We start from the raw sequence: 22,015 nt of genomic DNA on the forward strand, positions 1-22,015 counted from the left end.
TGTTGAGAATTTTTAAGATCTTGTGGTTTTAGTAAAAAAAAAATCCATTGACTGTATATGTGAGAGTCTTATTTTGGGGCTTTCTGTCTTGCTCTGTTGATCTTTGTGTCTTTCCTTTTGCCATTACACTATCTTTCTTAGAATTTCTTTATAGTAAGTATTGAAATTAGATAATGTGAGTCCTGGAAATTCCCTTGGTAGTCCGGTGGCTAGGAAGGACCCCATGCTTTCACTGCCAAGGGCACAGGCTCAATCGCTGGTCAGGGAACTAAGATATTGCATGCCACACATTACGGCCAAAATGATAATAATAATAATGTTACTCCTTCATTTTTGTTGTTCTTTTTCAAAATGTTTTTGCCTATTCTAGTTCCTTTGCTTTTCTCTTTACATTTTAGAATCAGCCTATCTCTTTCTATCCCTAGACAAAAGCATGCTGAGGTTTTGATTAGGATTTTTGAGTATTATTGCTTAGGATCAATTTGGGAGAAATTAACATAACAATAGTTAGTCTTCTTTCCATGAGTATGATATCCCTCTCCACTATATTTAGGTCTTTGAATTCTCTCATCAGTGTTTGGCAGCTTTCAGCCTACAGCCTTCATACATATGTTGTTAGTTTTATTGCTAAGTATTTCACATTTTGTGCTGCCATTGTGAATACTGCTTTAAATTTTTTTCAGTTTCCAACAAGAGAAACAAAATTCCTAAAGAAAGAAGCCAAGCCTTAGCTCCAGAAAGGGAAGCCGAGTATATAGGGCTGCTCCAGTGCTCTGGTTAAGTGGGACAGAAGCCCTGTACCTGCTGCTCTCTCCCTGCCTTGTCTCAAGGCTTGGTTCATCTTCCCCCTCACAGCGCTCCTTGATTGAAGTGGGCCTTTTCTTGAGTTGGTGTGCCAGTCAGTCCTAATCAGCCACTCTTTTCCAGTGTTTATAATAAGTTCCTTTATGAAAAAATTTAATAGCTTTTGATATTGGTTTTTCTCCCCAAAGATTTAATATATATTCTCATCTTATTATCTGATATCTGTGTAAGCATATTCCATGGAATTGACAAAACCTAGGCCATTATCATCAGAGTTGTTACCTCTGCAATATAAAACAGCCCTCAGTGTTTTGGAGCTTTCTAGGGTGACAGTATCTATTAGGAAGATAATGCGGGAGCGTAACTTTATAAGCCAGGTGGATTTTTTGTTTTTTGATTCATTAATGTTTTCCCTCTTTTTTTTTCTTCATCAGACTTTATTACAGCTACCACCTGCTATGGTAGAAGAAAGTGAGGAAGTTCAAAGTCAGGAAACAGAATTGGAAACAGAAGAAGAGGCCATGTCTGCTCAAGCTGACATTGTACCTGATGAAGCAACAGATGCCAGCTCCAGTCAGGAAACCTCAGCCTCTGAGACTGAAACCACCCCCAACCAGACAGGAGCCAGCTCCAGTCCAGAGGCTATCCCTGCTGAGTCTGAGATCACTGGGACAGGACCGGTAACTGTACCATCGGAGAATAACACCCCTCATGATGTCACATCCACTCCCGGAGAAACCGAGTAGCCAAGCTGTAGCCCTTCTTAGAGAGAACATTTCATTAACAAAGTCATAGGTAAAGTTACTTCTTGTATTTTATATATGCTTCTGCCATTATAATGGCACTAATTAATATTCAGTCCTTATTTTTGTTAGCTGATTGTCAGTGTTTGTCGTCTTGGATATATTAAAAAAGAATGTATGTGTATGAACAACTCCAATTTTATTTGTTCAATCAGAAGAATAAATAACCATTCCTTTGCTATTTTGATCATTAACTATGTCTGTAATCATACCGACATTAGAAGAATTTTGTATGGAATAATAGTTCACATTTTTAGTGAACTTCTCTAAAAAAAAGGATAAAATGTACTGGAATTAACCATAAATGACCTTAATTAAGCAAGTGTCCAAATTGGGGAGGAAATCATTTCTTCTATCATAGTGTGAGATGATCAGGTCATGTGTCTTTTCTGTCCTTCATTTCTTTGCTGTCTTCCTTGATGGAAAGGCATTAACACCACAGGATATAGACTACTCCAGTCCATCGAAGAGGACATGCATTTCCTTCCCCCAGACCTCAGAGTGTGTTAGAGTCACCTAGAATGTCTATTTATTCTTGAGGCTGCTCCAGAACTAATGAATCAGAGTCTCAGGGTTAGAGCCCAGGAGCCTGCATTTTTATGTTTACAGGTGCTACACCATTAACATTTGAATTGCTGACTGAATGGCATTGGATTAGTCTGGTGAAGACTGAGCCAAAATTCGTCATTCAGCTAAACAAGAAGAATCTGGCAAATCCATCTGGGCAGGAGCAAAGGTCCAGGGTCCAGGCAGTGAAAATCAGTGAACTTATTTAATTCCTGTATTCATGATGGATTTCTCCCAACACAGAGGTTCTAAGTTTTCTGTCTTGTTTAGTTCTCCTGATAGATAGCCAACTACAAGGAGACCTCAAGGTAAAATGTGCTTCAGATTTGGGAAAGCAACTGTACTAGGACCTTGCTACTCAAGTGTGGTTTGCAAATCAGCAGCATCAGTGTTGCGCTGAAATTTGTTAGAAATGCAAAAGTTTGGGCTGTAGCCCAGGTCTACTAAATCTCAGTCCACATTACCACAAAGTCCCTTGGTGATTCATCTGCACTTTGTAGTTTGAGAAGCACTGTACTGAGATTACTGTGCTGTCCTCACATGAGCCAGAGGTAGAACAGTGATTCTGTGATGATAGAATTTACAGTGAGTGTGACTTATGTTTTCTGACAATGAACCTCTACTTACAAGGTCCCTGGGCATGGTGACCAGAGAAGAGATGAATATGTATATGTGGGGAGGGTGAGATTGCCCACTGGCTCTCTTCCCGCTTTCCACATCTGCTGGAGTGGCTAAGGGGCACATTTCCCCAAAGTTCTCCTCCAGTGCATCTACCTTGAGGCCTGACCATGTCCAACAAAGTTTTGAAGAATTAAGCAAGAATTAGCACAGTGCCAGTGAAATGCTTCTCTGGTCTTAACATTTCGAAGGAATGATGAATTTGTCAGGACATTAAACCCAGAAAGTCAAGTCCCTGATATTTTTGAGTAACTAGTGTTTACTTAACTTTACAAGTCTATGGTGGGTGTCATTTAGACTCTCATCTTGATGCTTCCCGCAGCATCAACAATTGTGTAAAGATTGGATGGGGAGGGGGAAATGAAGTGATAGGATAATGAGGAGAGTGAAATGCCAAGGAAACTAAACTCAGAAACCCACCTCTGTTTGTTAGCAGAGCCAGGATGGCACCAAACGGTCTGTTATGTAATTTCTCTGGGTATAAGCATTTGAAACCAGGTGTTGTGGGCCTCACCTAGTGTGAGGACTACTCTCAGAATTATTTTCATTTGTGAATATATAGTATCAGGCTAAGCAAGAGGGAAAGCAGCTTTACCGTATTACTGTCTTTCCTAGAAAAGATTGATTTTTCCCTCTAGCCTTTAGAGGATATGAATCATGGTACCTGAAACCAAAATAAGCAAACTGTTGTGCTGTCTTTCCTTAAATAAATCATTTCCCTAAGACTGTATATCACTCTGTCTAACTCGGTGACTGAACTTTTTTATCGGCCACCTGATTTTTATCACTAACAAGAAAATTTTAACTGGAAGGTAAATAATTTCTTTGCCTTCATCAAATTAAGAAAGGGATAATGAAAGTGGGACTTGAATTATTTTAAATTGTTTATTCACTAGAAAGGCCAGTGAATTGCAGTTGACTATAAAATTGTGTAATTTTTAAAGGAACTTAAGAGAGCTTTTCTTATTTTAAATAATGAGGAAACTGAATCAGAGGTTCTTAACCAGGGTCACAACTGTGGGAGACTGGGGTAGAATCCAGTTTATAGACTAGGGCAGTTTTTGCTTTTTTTTTTTAAGTCAACCACACTTGAGCACTTGCTTCATAAATGTAAAAATTTTCTATTTAACTTGGAGTTACTACAGACACAGGTATTCTCGCCAGGTGACCATTTCAGATTAATGTTCCCATTGCTCTGCATCCTGTTTTTCGTATTTGAATATGTCATGATTTTGGAGTTTATTTTTAAAAGCAAACCAAAAAGACACATGCCAAGAGAAATAGCATGAAATGAAGCAATTCAAGTATTTAGACTTTTTCCCACAAAATGCTGAGTTAAGAAAGTTCATTACCAGCAGTTGAGAATAAATAGCTGTATTGATTTGGGCAAGTGAGTGGAAAGATCTAAATATTATCAGTTCCCTTGAAGTTAGTGTGATGATAAAAGATATTTTGTTAGATACCGAGAAAAATAGTACAGATGGACCATTTGTGCTCCTATAAAAAATGAAGTTTTTTATGATCAGGAGACAACATGATATTGTAAAACAGACTTTGGATTCATCCAGTCCTGACTTAAATTTTACTTCATTTGCTCATCAGTATTTGGTTTGACCTTGACAAGTATTATAACCTCTCTAAGTCCCAGTTTTGTTATCTACAAAATGGGGGAAAGATCTGTTTGTTTGTTAATAGGGTAATTCTTACGAAAATATCTGCCACCTGGCTGCTCAGTAAATACCAGTACCCACCCCACCCCACCCCACCCCCGCCCTCCATTTTCCTCCAAATCTTTTATTACCAAATAATTCTCTGACTCGAGCACCTAGCTATGCCCCGACCCAGGGAGCATGGAGGACGATGAAGGCCAAACGTGGCGGCAGTTGACATTTGAGATCAAGGGTCAAATTTACTGATTCAGAACCTTGAAATCAGCCCATAACAACATTGAGGAAGGTCTCTGCTGAAATTAAAATATCTGGCAGATGAAGATGCTAGGTATCATTGTGCTTGGGATGTACTGATAACATCAGTTCTGTATCCTGTATCACCCACCTCAAGATCATCTATATTATTGCGCTTATCTAGCTTGAATATGCTTTTTCCTTTTCATCTTGCAGTCACTCATATAGTGTTTTAGAGATGTTTCTTCAATTAAAATAAGATTAAACAGATTGGAAAAAAAAAAAAAACGACCTTTTTGCACACGCCAGAAAAGCTCTTAAAAACAGGCAGTGCTTTGCTTCCTGTGAAAAATGCTTGGCTGTTAGCCTTTGTAATTATGAAGCAGTCATGTTAATAGATGTTTAAGAATGATAACAACTGGAGCTGTACTGAGCCAGTAATGGAAATGAGCATGTGAGACTGTTTTTTCTTTATCCATTGCTACTCTTCAGTGCCCAAGAAAGGGTTCTAATTCAGAAGTATCCAAAAGCTTTGGACATTCTTGTCTTCCTTCATAGAGACAAACCCCAGCTCAGCCTTCTGGAGCATGACTCAGAATGCAGCACAGTTGCTGTGCAGACTGACAGCTTTATTGCTGGCTCTGCCTTTTTGTTTCCATTTAACATCACTGCCTACTTAAACTTTTGCACTTACATATAAAGATGGCTGATCCCAGTATTTCTCAACATATGTTACAAAAACCATTCATCTGAAAGAATACTTGGAAAAAAACACGTTCCATGGTCAAATAAGTTTGAGGAACATAATTAATTATTATTCCCCATTTGTAGACTAATAGTGCATTGTTAGTTAATGAAAGGTTATTTACTGCTGGAAAAAAATCAAGTTAACTTTATTTAATCTAGCATTTCTCAAACTTATTTGACATTGGAACTCTTTCTTTTTCTTCTTTAAATTAAGACATTCCAGGGAACTGGTTCTGAGGTTTGATATTTTTACATTAGCAAATGAACTTTGATTCCCCCTTAGAAAATTAGGGGGGTAAGAATATACAAGCCCCAAATATGCTGCTTTGGCAAAAGGAATATTTTGAGCTGAAGGCAGTTGTGAAGACGCAGATACAGGAAGTTTTCTCAGTCCTTTTGCTTCTGCCTGAAAGCAGGGCATGAATTTCCCTTTGTAAAGATGTCCCCTCTCTCCTGAACTAGGAAGAAAACACCCCTTATTACTACACACAGAGATGATGCTGAAATGAGTCTGCATAAACCTTACTAAAATAACTCACCCTTATCTTCCATTAATTTCCCCATATATTTACTTTCCCACAATTTACAACCCCTAAAAACTCAAACTCCTTTTTTTGCCTTATTTACTTTTCCATAATTTATTATCTTTTGTTAAAATAGTATATAAGCTTAGAAGCCTAATAGTCTGGGTGGAATTTTTACTTCTTTTCTGTGCAACTCCATGGAAATAAAGTTAAAAAACATCAATTAAATTTATATGCCGTTTCTCCTATCAATTTGTCTTTTATCAACTTAATTCATAGGCCCCAGTTACAGACCTAAGAAGGCAGAGGAAAAGTTTTCTCTCCCCTACAAAAATAAGACTTTAATACATTGTTTTTCCACAAGTAACCAGAGGCTCAAGTAACAGCAGAAGAATCTAGAGGTGAAGTGATTTGTACAAAATGTCACAGTGTAATTTGTTGAGTGTCATGTGGTATTAATAGCAACATCCTGAAAATGCAAATGAGTAAAAATTTGATCAGTGTACCATGACATTTGTTCATGTGAGCCTTCGAAGAAAAGGTCACTGAGCATTTTCTGTTTACATTTTAATTTTAGGCTCCAAGATTTCACACCAACTTTTTCTCATTTTTTTTACTCTGCAGTAAAAGAACAGTCTATGTATTTCCAATGTGTGTTGTTTTCTCAGTTCTCTAAATGTGTGTTTTCTTTAAAAGTTTGTTTCAAAAAGGGAGAGGATTTAACATGGGCAACGGGGTGCACCAGAAATAACAGAAGAAAATTTAGACAAATATAAAACATGAAACAAATTTCCTTTCAGAAAAATGTAAGAGAGAAGACCCCAAAACTTACCTTGCATCAGACATGTTAAATTCTCTCTTACTTGATCTCCAGAGATGACTGCCCACTTCTCTCTTTCTCTCCATCTTTGACTTAACTTGGTACATTCACCTGAGACCTCATCTCACAGTAAATCTAAGGGCAAGAACTTCAATGGTAGCTGTTTCTCCTTGGGAGATGCCTGGTTTAATATGAATAGCTATTTTGAGAAACTGATTTTATCAACCTGTTTTTTAAAAAAGTCAAGAGTTCCTGATAGAAGGTGGTCATGTAAAATATTATCTTTTTCTTCTCCAGGCATTCATTCACTTTGAGGGGAGTTTTCTTCTGGCTTTTAGTTCAGCTGTTCACGATGAACGTGGTTCTGTATGACTGTGTTTCTGTCACCCCTCTGCGTATAGCAGCACTTCCCAGTGCTGGTTTCTTCTAACCCCAGACTTCCCCAGGAACAGTAGTGGAACAAGAATAGACGAGGTTAATTTACATTTTACTTTGCTGGTTGACTGCTTGTCACAAAAGTGAATTAAGTTATACATAATAAACTGTTGGAAGATATCTTTGAAACGGTCTAATTCTTGACTATTCCTAGACTGAGTCTCTCCTGTGTGACAGGCAACAATGCCATAGTTCATAGAGGAGAAGCACCGAGGCATTGGCTGGTTTGCCTCGGACACGATGGTTAGTTTAACTGGGACGAGAACCACCATCTGATAAGCAGGCAGATCCCTCACCTCACAGATGAGTAAGGCAAACCTACCAAAGAGTTCCTCTCGCGGGAATTCCCTGGTGGTCCAGGGGGTAAGACTCCACATTTTCACTGCCACGGTCCCAGAGTTCGATGCCGGGTCAGGGAGCTGAGATCCCACAAGCTGTGCAGTGTGGCCAGAAAAAAAAAAAGAATTCCTCCCAGGCTTAGAATACCAAAGAGAAGACTAGGTTGCCAGAATCAGGATAGAGAATAAGAGGTCTATAAAAAAAGATGCACTTTGATGTTTACAGTGTTTATACTTAAGGGTGAAAGCCAAATTAATATTTCTTTTGGATTGAAAAGAGTATGAGAAACATATAATGTGAAGGGACTGTAGTAAGTAATGTTTAATTGTCAAAATGCTAGTTAATTATCCTAAAGCTATTTTTTATTTTTAAGCAAAGCCAAAAGAGGTTAAATAGCAATTTTGAAAGACTGTAGTAAATGATAAGGGAAAAGCTAGAATGTACCAAGACCTGCACTTTGAATTACTATTATAGGCATACCTCAGAGATACTCTGTATGTGTTCCAGATCACTACAATAAATTGAATATTACAATAAAATGAGTCACAATATTTCAGCTCCCTAGTACATATAAAAGTTGTTTACACTAAAATGTAGTCTATTAAGTATGCTAAATAGCATTATGTCTAAAAAGATGTACACACCTTCGTTTAATATTACAAAAAAAATCTCTAACCATCATCTTAACATTTAGCGAGTCATAATCTTTTTGTAGTAATAACATGCAGGATCACAGATCACCATAATAAATATAACAATAATGAAAACAGTATGAAGTATTATAACAATTACTAAAATGTAGCACAGAGACACAAAGTGAGCAAATGCTGTTGGAGAAGTGACACTAATGGATGCCAGGTTGCCACAAACCTTCAATTGTTAAAAAGTAGGATCCATAAAAAAGTAGTATCTTCAGTGCACTGTTCTATAGCCTTTGTCACAAATCAAATAATTGTGTATGTGTGGGTCTGTTTCTGAAATAGTTTCATTGGTCTATTTTTCTTTTCTGGTGCCAGCATTTCACTGGTTTAATTACTGCAGCTCTATATTAAATCTTGACGTCTGGTTGTGTATTCTCCCTTAGCTATATTCTTCAAGATATTGGCCACTCTTTAGTTATCTGTTTTATAGATAGTATATATATTTATGTCGATTCCAGTCTCCCAATTGAAAATCCATAAAAGAAGGGATATATATATATGGCTGATTCACTTAGCTGTACAGCAGAAAGTAACACAACTTTGTAAATTTTTTTAGGCTATTGACCACTCTTAATCTCTGTATACACTTTAGAATCATCTTGTCAATTCTATTAAAAAAAAAAAAAACTTGCTTGAATTTTTATTGGGATTGCATTGATTTTATAGACCAATTTGGAGGAAAGCTGACATCTTTATCATCTAGGAATGAGTCATCTCTTTCCATTTACTTAAGCCTTCTTTAATCTCAGTAATGTTTTGTAAGTTTTCTAGATTAAGGTTCTGGCCATCTTTTGTTAAATTTATTTATATTTGATTTTTTATACTATAAATGGTGCTTTAAAATCTATGTTTAATCATTATGTTTTGTCATTGTTTGTTACTGGTATATAGAAATACAGTTTATTTCTTGTGTGATATGTAACAATCTTGCTGAATTCACTTATTTCTTATAGTTTGTAGATTATTTTGAATTATCTACATATATAATCAAGTCGCCTATATAAATAATGGTAGTTTTATTTCTTCTTCAATCATTGTACTTATTTCCCTTTTAATCTCTGTGCCTTATTGACCTATTGAAGACTTCCAGTACACTGTTAAATGGAGGCAATCAAAGTGAGTATCTGTGTCTCCTCCCAGTCTTAGAAACAAAGCTTTCAGTATTTAACCATTAAGTATAGTGTTTGCCATAGGTCTTTGTAACACCCAGATTTTAAGAGTTTCCTTCTATCCCTAGTTTGTCAAGTGTTTTTCTTTTTAACATGAATAGATGTTGAAATCTCACAAATACTTTGTTGAAATCTCACAAATACTTTTTCTGTATCCATCAACATGATTATATGCTTTTTCTCCTTTATTGGATTAATGTGGTGAATTGCACTGGTTTATTTTTCTATTGATTTTTTTTTTTTCTTCAGGTCATGGGCCAAAATTATTCTTCAGGTGCCTAATAACTTTAGTTGAAAACTAGAAATTACAAGTGCTATGTGTTTTAATGTTTAGATTTTATTGTCTTCCTGTAAAGACTGTTGAAGTCTGTTTTAGCAGGCAGTTAATTGTGGGTGTTAGGTTGATTTTTGTGTTTTTTGTTTTGGTTTGGTTTTGGGGGGTGGGGCACAATACATGTCCTGCAGGATCTTAGTTACTTGACTAAGGATCGAACCCTCACCCCCAGCAGTAGAAGTGTGGAGTCTTAACCACTGGTCCATCAGGAAGGTCCCTAGGTTGATCTTTTTTGTATTTGTTTTTAAACTTTGTTACGCAAGTATAGTAGGGCTTCCCTGATGGCTCAAACGGTAAAGAATCTGCCTGCAATGCAGAAGACTCATGTATGATCCCTGGGTTGGGACGATTCCTTGGAGGAGGGCATGGCAACCCACTCCAGTGTTCTTGCCTAGAGAATTCCAAGGACAGAGGAGCCTGGCGGGTACAGTCCATCGGGTCACAAAGAGTCAGACACGACAGAGCAACACAGCAGAGCACACAGGTATAGAGTACTTTTAGGTCTGTCACTAAATTGTGACCTTTCTGTGGTCACTGCCCCAGGTGTTCAACTGAGGTGTCTGTACTAGAGCTGGTAGAAATTTAAACCTTGATTTTCGTGTGAGCTCTGGGAAATATTTAGCTTATAGTGCCCAGATTCTTTGATTGACTTCATGGAGTTTCACCCTGTATATGTACAGATGAGTATTCAGCCAAAGACTCGAGGGAACCCCTGTTCAAACTTCTGGACTTCTTTCTACGCATAATTCTCTCCTTTCGTAGACTCTGCCCCCAAAGTCCACCCAGCTCAGCCTCCTCAGGTTACAGTTCCTAAAGTCACTGAGGCTGCTGGGCTTCTACTCAGGTTCTCCTTCTGTGTGCTGCTGTTTGGGAAGTTCCTTTTTGGCAAAAAGCCAAGGCAATCACAGAGCTCACTTTATTTTATTTCCTTCAGAGATCACAGATCTTTGTTGCCTGTTGTTCAATGTCTGAAAATAGTTGCTTTGTATATTTTGTCCAGTTTCCTAGTTGATTATAGTGAGATGATGAGTTACTATGAGCAAAAGCAGAGGTTCTTACATTGATTGGATTTTCAAATATTAAAGCGACCTCATATTCCTATACTTTGGCCTCCTAATGGGAAGAACTGACTCAATGGAAAAGACCCTGATGCTGGGAAAGATTGAAGGCAAGAGGAGAAGGGGACAAGAAAGGAACAGAGGATGAGATGGTTGGATGGCATCTCTGACCCGATGGACATGAGTTTGAGCAAGCTCCGGGAGACAGTGAAGGACAGGGAAGCCCAGCATGCTGCAGTGCATGAGAATGCAAAGAGTCAGACATGACTGAGCGACTGAACTGAACATATTCCTAAAATTTAAAAAATAATTGCTATATCAAGTGTACTAATGCTTTTATTAGGATTCTTGCATCTGTGTTTATGTGAGGTGGTTCTATAATTATGATGATGATGATATTAGTTTATCAGATTGAGTATCAAGATTACTTTGACCTCATAAATTCAGTTGAATTTTCTGTTTCTTTCCCTGGAAGTGATTTTGTAAAAGTGGTGTCATTTTTTTTTTTTAGCATTTGGAACATTTTACCAGTGATGTCACCTCAGCCTGGAGATTTCTTTGTGAGAAGGTTTTAAATTTCAGATTAATTTATTTAATGGTATAGGACTATTCTGCTTCTTGTTGTGTGTTGGTTTTGGTTAGTTGTTTTTCCATAGGTATTTGTCCATTTAAGCTGAATTTTCAAATTTTTGTGGGCAAAAGTGATTATTATCAATTTTTTAGCACAGCTCTAGCTGTATTGCACACATCCCATATGTTTCCATTAACATCCATTTCAAGATATTTTCTAATTTCCACTGGGACTTTTTTAAACACATTTTTTCATATTCTTTGAAAATGTTTTGGAGCTTAATAGATACGGTAGTTGCACAACATTGTAAATGCACTAAATACTACTTAATTGTTCCCCTTAAGATGGTTAACTTTATGTTACATGAATTTCACCTCAATTAAAAAAAAAAAAAAAAAAAAACACCTTTTAAGAAGTGAGTCTCTTAATTTCTAAGCATTTGGGCATCTTTCTTATCTTTCTGTTATTGCTAGCTTTGTTCCACCATGCTCAGAGAACTACGTTGTATGATAATAATCCCTTGAAATTGTCAGGACTTTTATGGTACATGTTTCATATGTCCTTGAAAAGATTGTGCATTTTGTAGTAGTTAGGTTCCCTGAGGTCAAGTTTGTTAATTGTTTTGTTTGCATCCTTATATTCTCACTTTTTTTTTTTTTTTTGTCTGCTTGTTTTATCAGTTACTGAGAGGTGTGTTTAAAAAAAAAATCTGAGTGTGTTATAGACTTGTTTATTTCTTCTTTGAGTTCTCAAGTTTTGCTTTGTGTATTTTAAGACCCTGTTATTAAAAGCGTACAAACAGAATTATCATACCTTCTTGATGGGTGGATTTTTAATTATTTAGAAATGTCTCTCTTTAAATATACTTCTTGCCTTCAAGACTACCTTGTCTAACATTTATTATAGTTATACCAGCTTTCATTTGTTTGCATTTTATATGGCATTTTTTTCCATTCTCTTACTCAAACTTTCTAGGTCCTTTATATTTAGGGTTTCCTGTTGTAAGCAATATATTGTTGGGTTTAGGATTTGATTGTACCTATTTATAAACAATAAGTGGAAGACACAAAAGTTCTGGGTGAGAAGCCAAAGACTACATCTTGCACAGAATAGCAAGCAACATGGACATGTTTGTTTGCATCAGATCCTCTTGCTCTCCAAGTCCCACAGTGGTGACCGGAGGCCCCGAAGGGTGCCTGCGTAGTCACAGGTTATGTTATAGGAGAGGAACAGTGGGGAACCCCCTACTTTTACAGTAAGCAGAAAGCAAAACTGTTCGTAGTCCCAGAGGGAGACACGTCCTCATCCCTCAGAGTGTTTTTGCTGCACACAACCCTCTTGGGAAATGGCCTGAGTGAAGTGCAGCCTGGCATTCTTGACACACCCCCTGAGAGCAGGCTGGGATACTCTGAGCTTATTTATTTCTCCTTGTATTCTTTCAGCTGTTCCTTGATGTATTGTCACCTTCGTGGATCACAGCCTTGTCATGGCAAAGGGGCTTGCGTAACTCAAATGAAGCCTTGTCATTCAGGGCCACCCAACATGGATGGGTCACAGTGAAGAGTTCTGACAAAATGTGGTCCATTGGAAGAGGAAGCGACACCCACTCCAGTATTATAGCCGTAAGAATCCAGGGAACAGTTTGAAAGGGCAAAAAGATGCTTGCCCCTTGGAGGGAAAGCTGTGGAGGACGAAGGAACCTGGTGTGCTGCAGTCTGTGCGGTCACAGAGTCAGACACGTCTTAATGACTGAACAACAGCAGTCAAAAATCTTATACCTTCTTGATCAACCCTGTTTTATCATGAGAACATGCCCCTCTTTAATAATGCTTCTTGCCCTAAAGGCTACCTTCTCATATTAATTTAATAACACAAGTTTACCTCAGGTTAGATTTTCCACTCCATATCGTTTTAAAAACCATCCTCCTTCTCAATCTTTCTGTGTCTTTGATTTTTTCTTTTGTAAGCAACTATTATTTAATTTTATATACTTGATGGTATATCGGGGTTTATTTTAACCATTTTACTCTCCTGTGTTTTTAGTTCACTTTTCATCTTTCTTGCCTTCCTTTGGGTATATAAAGTATTTTTTATTATTTAATTTTTCCCATGCTATTAATTTATTAAGAATACCTTCTCTTATGGTCTGACACTGTGTGAAACATCCCACAGGCCTTGGATGACGCTTTCTTCCTGCAGAGAGGATTCCCCCTCTCCTCTCACAGGCCGCCTGGAGGCAGATCGCCTCCATCCAGAAGGGCCACACCTCTCCCAGACTGGTGTGCCGTCTTCGGGAAGGTCAGCTCTTACTCTCATTCCTAGGATATAGCCATGTAGAGGTTCCAGCTGGGAGTCTGAGATTTTCTGGGGGACCAGTACTTTTGGGTAGGTTCTGAATTCAGTACTGGTCTCCGTAGCATTATGAAATGGTCAAAAAATTCCGCTTTGCTTTTCCACCCACTTTCTATTTGGCTCTAAGCCTCTTGCCTACACACCTTAATCAGTAAATAACTTGAAGAACACTCATGTTGATGTTGGGGGTCACACTTTTGCACCCCACTTCTCTGGGATCTTGATTCTGCATGTCCATTACCTGGGCAGCTTCAAACTTCAATTTTTGTCTTCCCACCCCCATCACATTACTGCCGACTTCTCAGCCATTTGCCCTGCACTGAGAATTGCCGAATGCCATGTCTTTTTCCATTTGGATTGCTTTAACAAAAATACCATCAACTGGGTGGCATAAACAACAGACATTTCTCAGTTCTTGAGTCTGAGGAGTCTAAGATGAAGCTGGCAGATTCAGATCGGTGAGAGCCTACTTCCTGGTTTGTAAAGGACTATCTTTTCTCTGACCTCACATGTTGGAAAGAGGGTAAGAATATTCTCTGGGGTCCCCTTTAAAAGGGCAGTAATCCCATCCATGGGTTTCCCAGGTAGCTCAGTGGTCAAGAATCTGTCTGCCACTGCAGGAAACAGGTTCGATCCCTGGGTCGGGAAGTTCCCCTAGAAAAGGAAATGGCAACCCACTCCAGTTTTCTTGCCTGGAAAATCCCATGGACAGAGGAGCCTGGCGGGCTACAATCCATGGGGTCACAAGAGTCAGACATGACTGAACGACTAAACAATAACAAAAATCCCATCCATAAAGGATCCACCTTCATAATTTAATTATTTCCCAAAGGCCACACGTCCAAATAATCATCACAGTGCAAGTTAGAATTTCAACCTAAGAATTTGGAGAGACTACCCATTCACTGCATATCCCTAGGCACAGAGCAATGTGCAGAAACTTGGAAATCACTTCAGTAAGTACCTTTCTCTCAAGTCCTGGCTATGTCAGCAGGTTTCTAGTACCTCAAGCATTTTTTTTCCCTCTATTTTTTTCCAGCTTTTTCGGTTGTTCTTGATGAGTGTTGGTCAGCCCATCCCATCAGAGCTGGACTGGACCACCTTTGAACAACACTGATTAAATGCCTTAGTGTACCTATTTCATAACGTCTCATTTCCCTTACTGAACTCTTAAGTCTCTGCAGAATTACCATTAATTCTCAGCTTGATCAGAATAGGCCACGTTCCTGAAACGACTGGTTGGCTCTTCTTTTCATTAAGGAATGTCTCAACCTAGCTTTAACCCTGTTGTTCAGTCGCTCAGTTGTGTCCAACTCTTTGCAACCCAGTGGACTGTGGCACACCAGGCTTCCCTGTCCATCACCGTCTCCTGGAGCTTGCTCAAACTCATGCCCATTGAATCAGTGATGCCATCCAACCATCTCATCTTCTGTCACCCCTTTCTCCTCCTGCTTCAATCTTTCCCAGGATCAGGGTCTTTTCTAATGAATTAGCTCTTTGCATCAGAGTGCCAAACTATTGGAGCTTCAGCATCAGTCCTTCCAATGAATATTCAGGACTGATTTCCTTAAAGATTGACTGGTTTGATCTTCTTGTAGTCAAGGCACTCTCAAAAGTCTTCTCCAACACCACAGTTCAAAAGCCTCAGTTCTTCAGTGCTCAGCCTTCTTTATGGTCCAACTCTCACATCCATACATGACTACTGACAAAACCATAGCTTTGACTATACTGACCTTTGTCGGCAAAGATAATGTCTGCTTTTTGGTAGGCTGTCTAGGTTTGTCATAGCTTTTCTTCCAAGGAGCAAGCCTTAACCCTGACCTCTAACCAATCCTGGGACTCACTGGGAAAAGGTGAAAGAAAGGCATGCATCACAGACTAGCCCCGTGATCCGCAGCTTCAGGTCACCCCTGCTATCAGACAGGCTCAGAGAATGTTCATTAGACACAGGCAGTTCCAGGTTTCAGTGGGCCCAAAGTGTATACAAATTTAAGAGCCGTGTTTAAGAAAAAGGATTCAAAATTATGATCACAAAATAAAGTATAAGGTTTTAGAAGAGGTCATACATGAGTCTTGAAACTTAACTTTCATTAGCTTCATACTAACTCTATGTCTGGTATGGGTTTAAATTTTTGGTCCTAACTTTCTTTCCCTACCTTTTTTAAACCCCTATTTTAAGGAGCAGCTCCTCTAGAAGTGTTTCCTTCACACAAGCTTTGGATTCTAATGCTGTACCTGGCCTAACTGTATCCCTAAAAAGGGCTGGCAGGAAAGAATGTCCTAAGGTCCTCCAGAAAGAAGGACTATGGAGTCAGGAGAAGGCAGCTCAGAATCGATAAGAGACAAAAGATGTTTACTGACTACTGCTAAGTCACTTCAGTCGTGTCCGACTCTGTGCAACCCCATAGATGGCAGCCCACCAGGCTCCCCCGTCCCTGGGATTCTCCAGGCAAGAACACTGGAGTGGGTTGCCATCTCCTTCTCCAATGCATGAAAGTGAAAAGTGAAAGTGAAGTTGCTCAGTCATGTCTGACCCTCAGCCACCCCATGGACTGCAGCCTTCCAGGCTCTTCCATCCATGGGATTTTCCAGGCAAGAGTACTGGAGTGGGGTGCCATTACTGACTACACTATCTGTCAAATACTGTGCTTTTACCTGCCTTCTCTCGTTTAATTGTCTCAGTGACCGTGAGACTTAGCTATTACTTTAAAACCCCTACTGTACAGATGAGAAAATTCTAAGCCTTATTTGTCCAAAGTAATCAAATGTATAAGTGAGAGAACTAGGATTTGAACTTTGACTCCAAAGTCTATCTTTCTCTAAACTGCTTCAAAATATAACCATTTCATTATATTTAGCTACAGAAGCCTGGCCCATAGGTGGGTTATATTGTCTTTGATGATACTGGAAATGTTGCTTTATGATGTTGCGATCATGATGCATCACAAATCTACTTTCTTATTAACTGGAGGTGATAATGTTTTGCTTATAACAGCCACAGAATGTGCTTCAGGCAGGTCCTCTTTGGCTCAGTCACCATGGTTATGAATTTATTTACATCATTTTTATTTAAGCATTTTTTAATTTCTTGTGAATCAAGTGTCAGAGAACTCTCCATTGCAATTTATTCCTAGTTCGTACCATAGTGCATTTAAAGTATCATAGGGAGGGGCTTCGGAGAAGGCAATGGCACCCCACTCAGTACTCTTGCCTAGAAAATCCCATGGATGGAGGAGCCTGGTAGGCTGCAGTCCATGGGGTCGCTAAGAGTCAGACACGACTGAGCGACTTCACTTTCACTTTTCACTTTCATGCATTGGAGAAGGAAATGGCAACCCACTCCAGTATTCTTGCCTGGAGAATCCCAGGGATGAGGGATCCCTGGTGGGACCCCATCTATGGGGTCGCACAGAGGAGTTGGACACGACTGAAGTGACTTAGCAGCAGCAGCAGGGAGGGGCTTCCCTGGTAGCTCAATGGTAAAGAATCCGCCTGCCAATGCAGGGGACATGGGTCTAATCCCTAGTCCAGGAAGATCCCACATGCCTCAAAGCAGCTAAGCCTGGGCATCACAGCTCCTGAGCCTGTGCTCCAGAGCCTGCAAGCTACAACTACTGAAGCCCGCGCACCTAGAGCCTGTGCTCGGCAACAAGAGAAGCCACCACAAGAAGAAACCCACACAGCAAGGAAGACCCAGCCCAGCCAAAAAGAAACATAAATAAAGAAAAATGTTACAAATTATCATAGGGATACAAACTCTTGATCATTTCATTAGTTATTACAAGAAGAGTCCGTATTCCTCCGGGACCAGAAGAGAAACCCAACAGTCACTGTTTCATCCCGGCAGGATCTGTAGTTGTACTGCTGCCTTTTGTCAGCTCTGCTTATGTAATTCCGAAGAAGAGCACTTAGCACTGTTTAACAGACTTTTTCTCAGAGAGGGCATGGGTGTGCAGCACCCTGCCAAGTTTCCCATTAGATATAGAGAAAAGCCATTTGTATTCTGAAATTGCGAATCAGCCAGGCAATCACCACACAGAAATAGCCCCCATGAAAATAAAGCAGGGCTATATTTGAAGCCTTAATCATGTATATTTATAGACCTGAGTTTAGTTCTATTTGGAAATTTTCACATTATACAGTAACGTCGTGATTACCAACATGCTCAGAGGGTGAGGGGGATGGGACGTTTGATCCACTTATATTTTCTGAGTAATGGGGACTTAGTCACAAAGAATTTTTCTGTCCGTCCTTTGCTGAATGCCTTTCAAAAATTGCTTTGGTCACCTCATAAGGCGATCAGAAAGCCACCTGTGAAGTATTGGGGGCAGGAGGAGTAAGGGAGTGTGTCACTCACCAGATTTGTCATTTGACACATTAAAAATCCACCATTAGAGATTCAGTTTTATGGCTTAGGACCTTGTTCCCATATTAAGACAAAAAGTGCTTGGGTTGGCTAAAGCATTGCACATATTAGTGTTTCAGGACTCAATGGATTTATTAGGAAAGATTTCCTGAGAGAAGATTCAAAGATATGTAGGGCATCTGAGGCTGGAGGAGGGCATGGCAACCCACTCCAGTATTCTTGCCTAGAGAATCCCCACGGACTGAGGAGCCTGGCGGGCTGCAGTCCATGGGATCGCAAAGAGTCCTACATGACTGAGTTACTAACCACAGTACAGGGCAGCACCTGAGGACCTTTGGTACCTGCAGCTAGAGAGCAGTTCACCTGTTTCCAAATGCTGCCCAGGGCCAGGCCTCTTGGCAACAGTCTGCCCCACTTCAGGGATATTCATCACCTGTCTACGTGGCTCACATTTCGTTGGCCCCTCAGACTCACATGCAAATGACTCATGAGCTTCCACACTCTCACCCCTGTTTTGTGACATCCACTCTCTCCCTGTCTCCTAGTCATTCATGATGGTGAAGAAAAGCCCCACTGAGCAAACACTGGAAGGAGGTGAGGCAGAGAGACATTTTATATCTAGAGGAAGAATATTGCAGACAGAACAGTAGTGGAAGGTCCTGACCCAGGACGTGGCTGAAGTGTTTAAGACAGATGAGGTGGTGCGTTTTGGAGCCAAGTGGACCTAAATTAGAGCTCTCCAAAGGAGCTCTGCTGCTTGCTCACTGGGTAACCCTGAATCACATGGCTTTAGTTTTCTCATCTGTGTAATTGGGGTAGAAATACCTTCCTTGAAGAGTTGTTATAAGAATCAAGTATTTTGAGATACGGGATTGAATAATATAATGCCGGACACAGCAGAAACTCTGCAAATGCTAGCTGTCATCACCATGATGATTATCTACTGGTCCATGGCCTATTAGAACTGGGATGCACCCCAGGAGGCGAACGGTGGGCAAGCGAGTGAAGCTTCATCTGTGTTTACAGCTGCTCCCCACACTTTGGGTGTCACTGTCTCCATCCCATTCAGATGGGACTGTCCAGGTTCAGGGAAACAAGCAACCCATGCAAGAAATTATGAAACCCATTCAAGGTTTTCACAGCCAGTAAGTGGTGGAGCCAGGATCTGAACCAGGAAAACAAGCTTAGGGCTCCCACTGATTCTGCATTACGGTGAGTTGTATAATTATTTCATTATATATCACAATGTAATACTAATAGAAATAAAGTGCACCATGAATGTATATATTTGAATCATCCCCAAACCATTGCCACCCACCCTCTCTGGTCCATGGAAAAACTTGTCTACCACAAAACCAGTCCCTGGTCCCAAAAATGTTGGGGACCGCTGACACCCCTGAATGGTGGGGTTACCACTTGATGCTACAGTTACTAGCTTATGGATCTTCTCTCCCACATTAGACTGGATTCCAGAGTGGCTTTCCTGTTTCAAGCGGGTTAGAAGCCTCCTGATATAAAGAAGGAATATATGCCTTGGTTTGCTAGACAAAAAATTTTCCAGGAATCATTTGTTTGGCTAAAAATGTTTAGAGCACTCTTACTGTGTAGCAGCATCCTTCCATCAGACAGACCAATAGTATGACAAACATGTATTAATACATCCAAACCTGCTTTGCATGGTTTTAAATATTTGCAAAGATCCGGTCAAGAAGGTTCCTTCTTAGTCCTGACAGTGTCCAAATCCTTCTCTGTGATACCTTGGTTTAGCAGAACAGTGTCAGCGGGTGGCCTATGAGATGCTGTGGCTGTTGTCTGGCTCTGACACAGAGAAGGCATAATCTGAGTTGGGGAAAGCCCTGAGACAATGGCAGTGATGATGTTGATGGTGTGAATTAAGCATTTATACTTCAGATACTGTGGTATGTGTTTTACACAGATGGTTACATTTGATTCTCACAACGACCCTAGGGTAATAGATTTCCTATTTTATAGATGAGGACATCGAAGCCTAACAAAATTAAGATTCCCATTCAAGGTTTACACGGTCAGTAGTGGAAGAGCCACTAGTGAACTAGAATATTTGAGTGCAGCCTGGCATGCTGCAGGCCATGGGGTCGCAAAGAGTCAGACATGACTGAGCAACTGAACAACAATTTGAGTACAGGGGCCAACAGAGGATGAGGTGGTTGGATGGCATCACTGACTCAAGGGACATGAGTTTGAGTGAGCTCTGGCAGTTGGTGTGGACAGGGAAGACTGACGTGCTACAGTCCATGGGTTCGCAAAGAGTCGGATACGACTGAGTGACTGAAAAACAATAACAATTTGAGTACAGGTCTGTACCTGTGACTGGTTCAGGCGTGGAGGTGCTACCCAGATGGGTGGACCCAGGTTTTGGGAAGCGGGAGAGAGTGGTGTGTGTTCATGCCACCAGGAAACAAGGTGGAGTGTTGAGAGGGGCCAACTGAGGTAAAGAGGGCACAGAGTCCATTTTCATCTGCTCCTGAAATAAGTGTAGTAAGCGAGCAGACTCTGTGCTGGGCTGTGCTTGTGCTTAGTCGCTCAGTCGTGTCTGACTCTTTGTGACCCCATGGACTGTAGCCCGCCAGGCTCCTCTGTCCATGGGGATTCTCCAGGCAAGAATGCTGGAGAGGGAGTCATTCTTTTCTCCAGGGGATCTTTCCAACCCAGGGATTGAATCCAGGTCTCCCACATTGCAGATTCTTTACCATCTGAGCCACGAGGGAAGCCCAAGAATACTGGAGTGGGTAGTGTATCCCTTCTCCAGGGGATCATCCCGACCTAGAAATCAAACCGGGGTCTCCTATATTTCAGGCAGATTCTTAGCCAGCTGAGCTACCAGGGAAGCCAAGCAGCCTCACTCTGGCCTCTCAAATGAGTGTAAGTGCTACTTGGCTTTCTGGAGTGAATTTCTGGTGGTGGTGATCCACGGACAGAGCCTCGCGGGTTGCTGCTGGTCACACGCTACCTTTCCCTTGGCACCATGGGCAGAAGCATCACTGATGGGCAGGATGTGTTCAAGGAGCATTCATTCCCGAATGTCACACTGCTCTGAAGATGGGACTGCTTTTATTAGTAAAACACATAACGGGTTCGCTCACATCCGTTCTGAAGGGAAAAAATCAGCTCCTCCTCAATCATTTTTCTTTTTTCAGAAATGACTAGAGACTTGGCTTCAATAAAGGATGAATGACTGCTGGGTGCTGACTCACCATTCAGCTGCGACTGCCCAGCCAAGGGCAGAGGCGGGGTGGCGCCCTGGGACATCAGTGCAGAAGCTGTGTCCTGCCCAGGTGGCGCGTGGTCAGGGACAGCATCTCAAAGCCTTCTCTTCTGTTCTGGCTCACAGCCCAGGCTCTTCCCTGGGTCCCTTTCTGCTCCTCCTCATCAACATGTGCCATGACCTCCCAGTGTCTGAGATCTTGAACACCTCGCTGCGCTCCCCAGACCCATTCCAGTGGCTGTCCTCACTGGCTCATTTTCACCTCCACTGGAGCGTCCTCTCCTGCGTTCCTGCTCAGGGCACAGAGCATCGCTTACCTCCCACTCCCACCTTGCCCCTTCAAAATGTTTTCTTCCTCCTTCCTTTGCTGTGATAGATGAGCTGTGCAACAGCATTTAGATGGAAGCAATGCAAAGTGCACACCTAACCCCAGCAGCCATGCTCTGAGAAGACCTCAGGGCCATTCCAGCCCTGAGCCACTCTGGCTAAACCCTGCCTAGAGCTTTAAACAAAGAAGGCCTTTGCCATCACAGACAAACTAAATCATCAAACATTTGACCACTGGGGGGAAAGTGGTCCACATGCATACAGAGATGTCC

At 40.8% G+C, this 22,015-nt stretch overlaps 1 protein-coding gene across 3 annotated transcripts in view; it reads left to right on the forward strand.

The window, feature by feature from the left end:
- The window catches only part of AQR (aquarius intron-binding spliceosomal factor), a 92,836-nt gene extending 79,446 nt beyond the window's left edge, over window positions 1-13,390 (forward strand). Inside the window, exons 35-36 of one of the 3 annotated variants that reach the window (XM_086322013.1) lie at window positions 1,239-1,599; window positions 12,897-13,390. In XM_086322013.1, coding sequence (XP_086178139.1) covers window positions 1,239-1,550 — 312 coding nt within the window. In that variant the 3' untranslated portion in view covers window positions 1,551-1,599; window positions 12,897-13,390. Of the gene's footprint in view, window positions 1-1,238; window positions 1,789-7,144; window positions 7,403-12,896 lie in introns of those variants that run through there. The other 2 variants (XM_086322012.1, XM_086322011.1) reach the window with 2 other exon arrangements.
- The last annotated feature ends 8,625 nt before the right edge of the window (window positions 13,391-22,015 follow it).

The sequence above is a fragment of the Bos grunniens genome, chromosome 10 (assembly GCF_055505025.1).
Source record: "Bos grunniens cultivar Pamir isolate PY7600 chromosome 10, Bosgru_T2T1.0, whole genome shotgun sequence".
Lineage (NCBI taxonomy): Eukaryota > Metazoa > Chordata > Mammalia > Artiodactyla > Bovidae > Bos > Bos grunniens.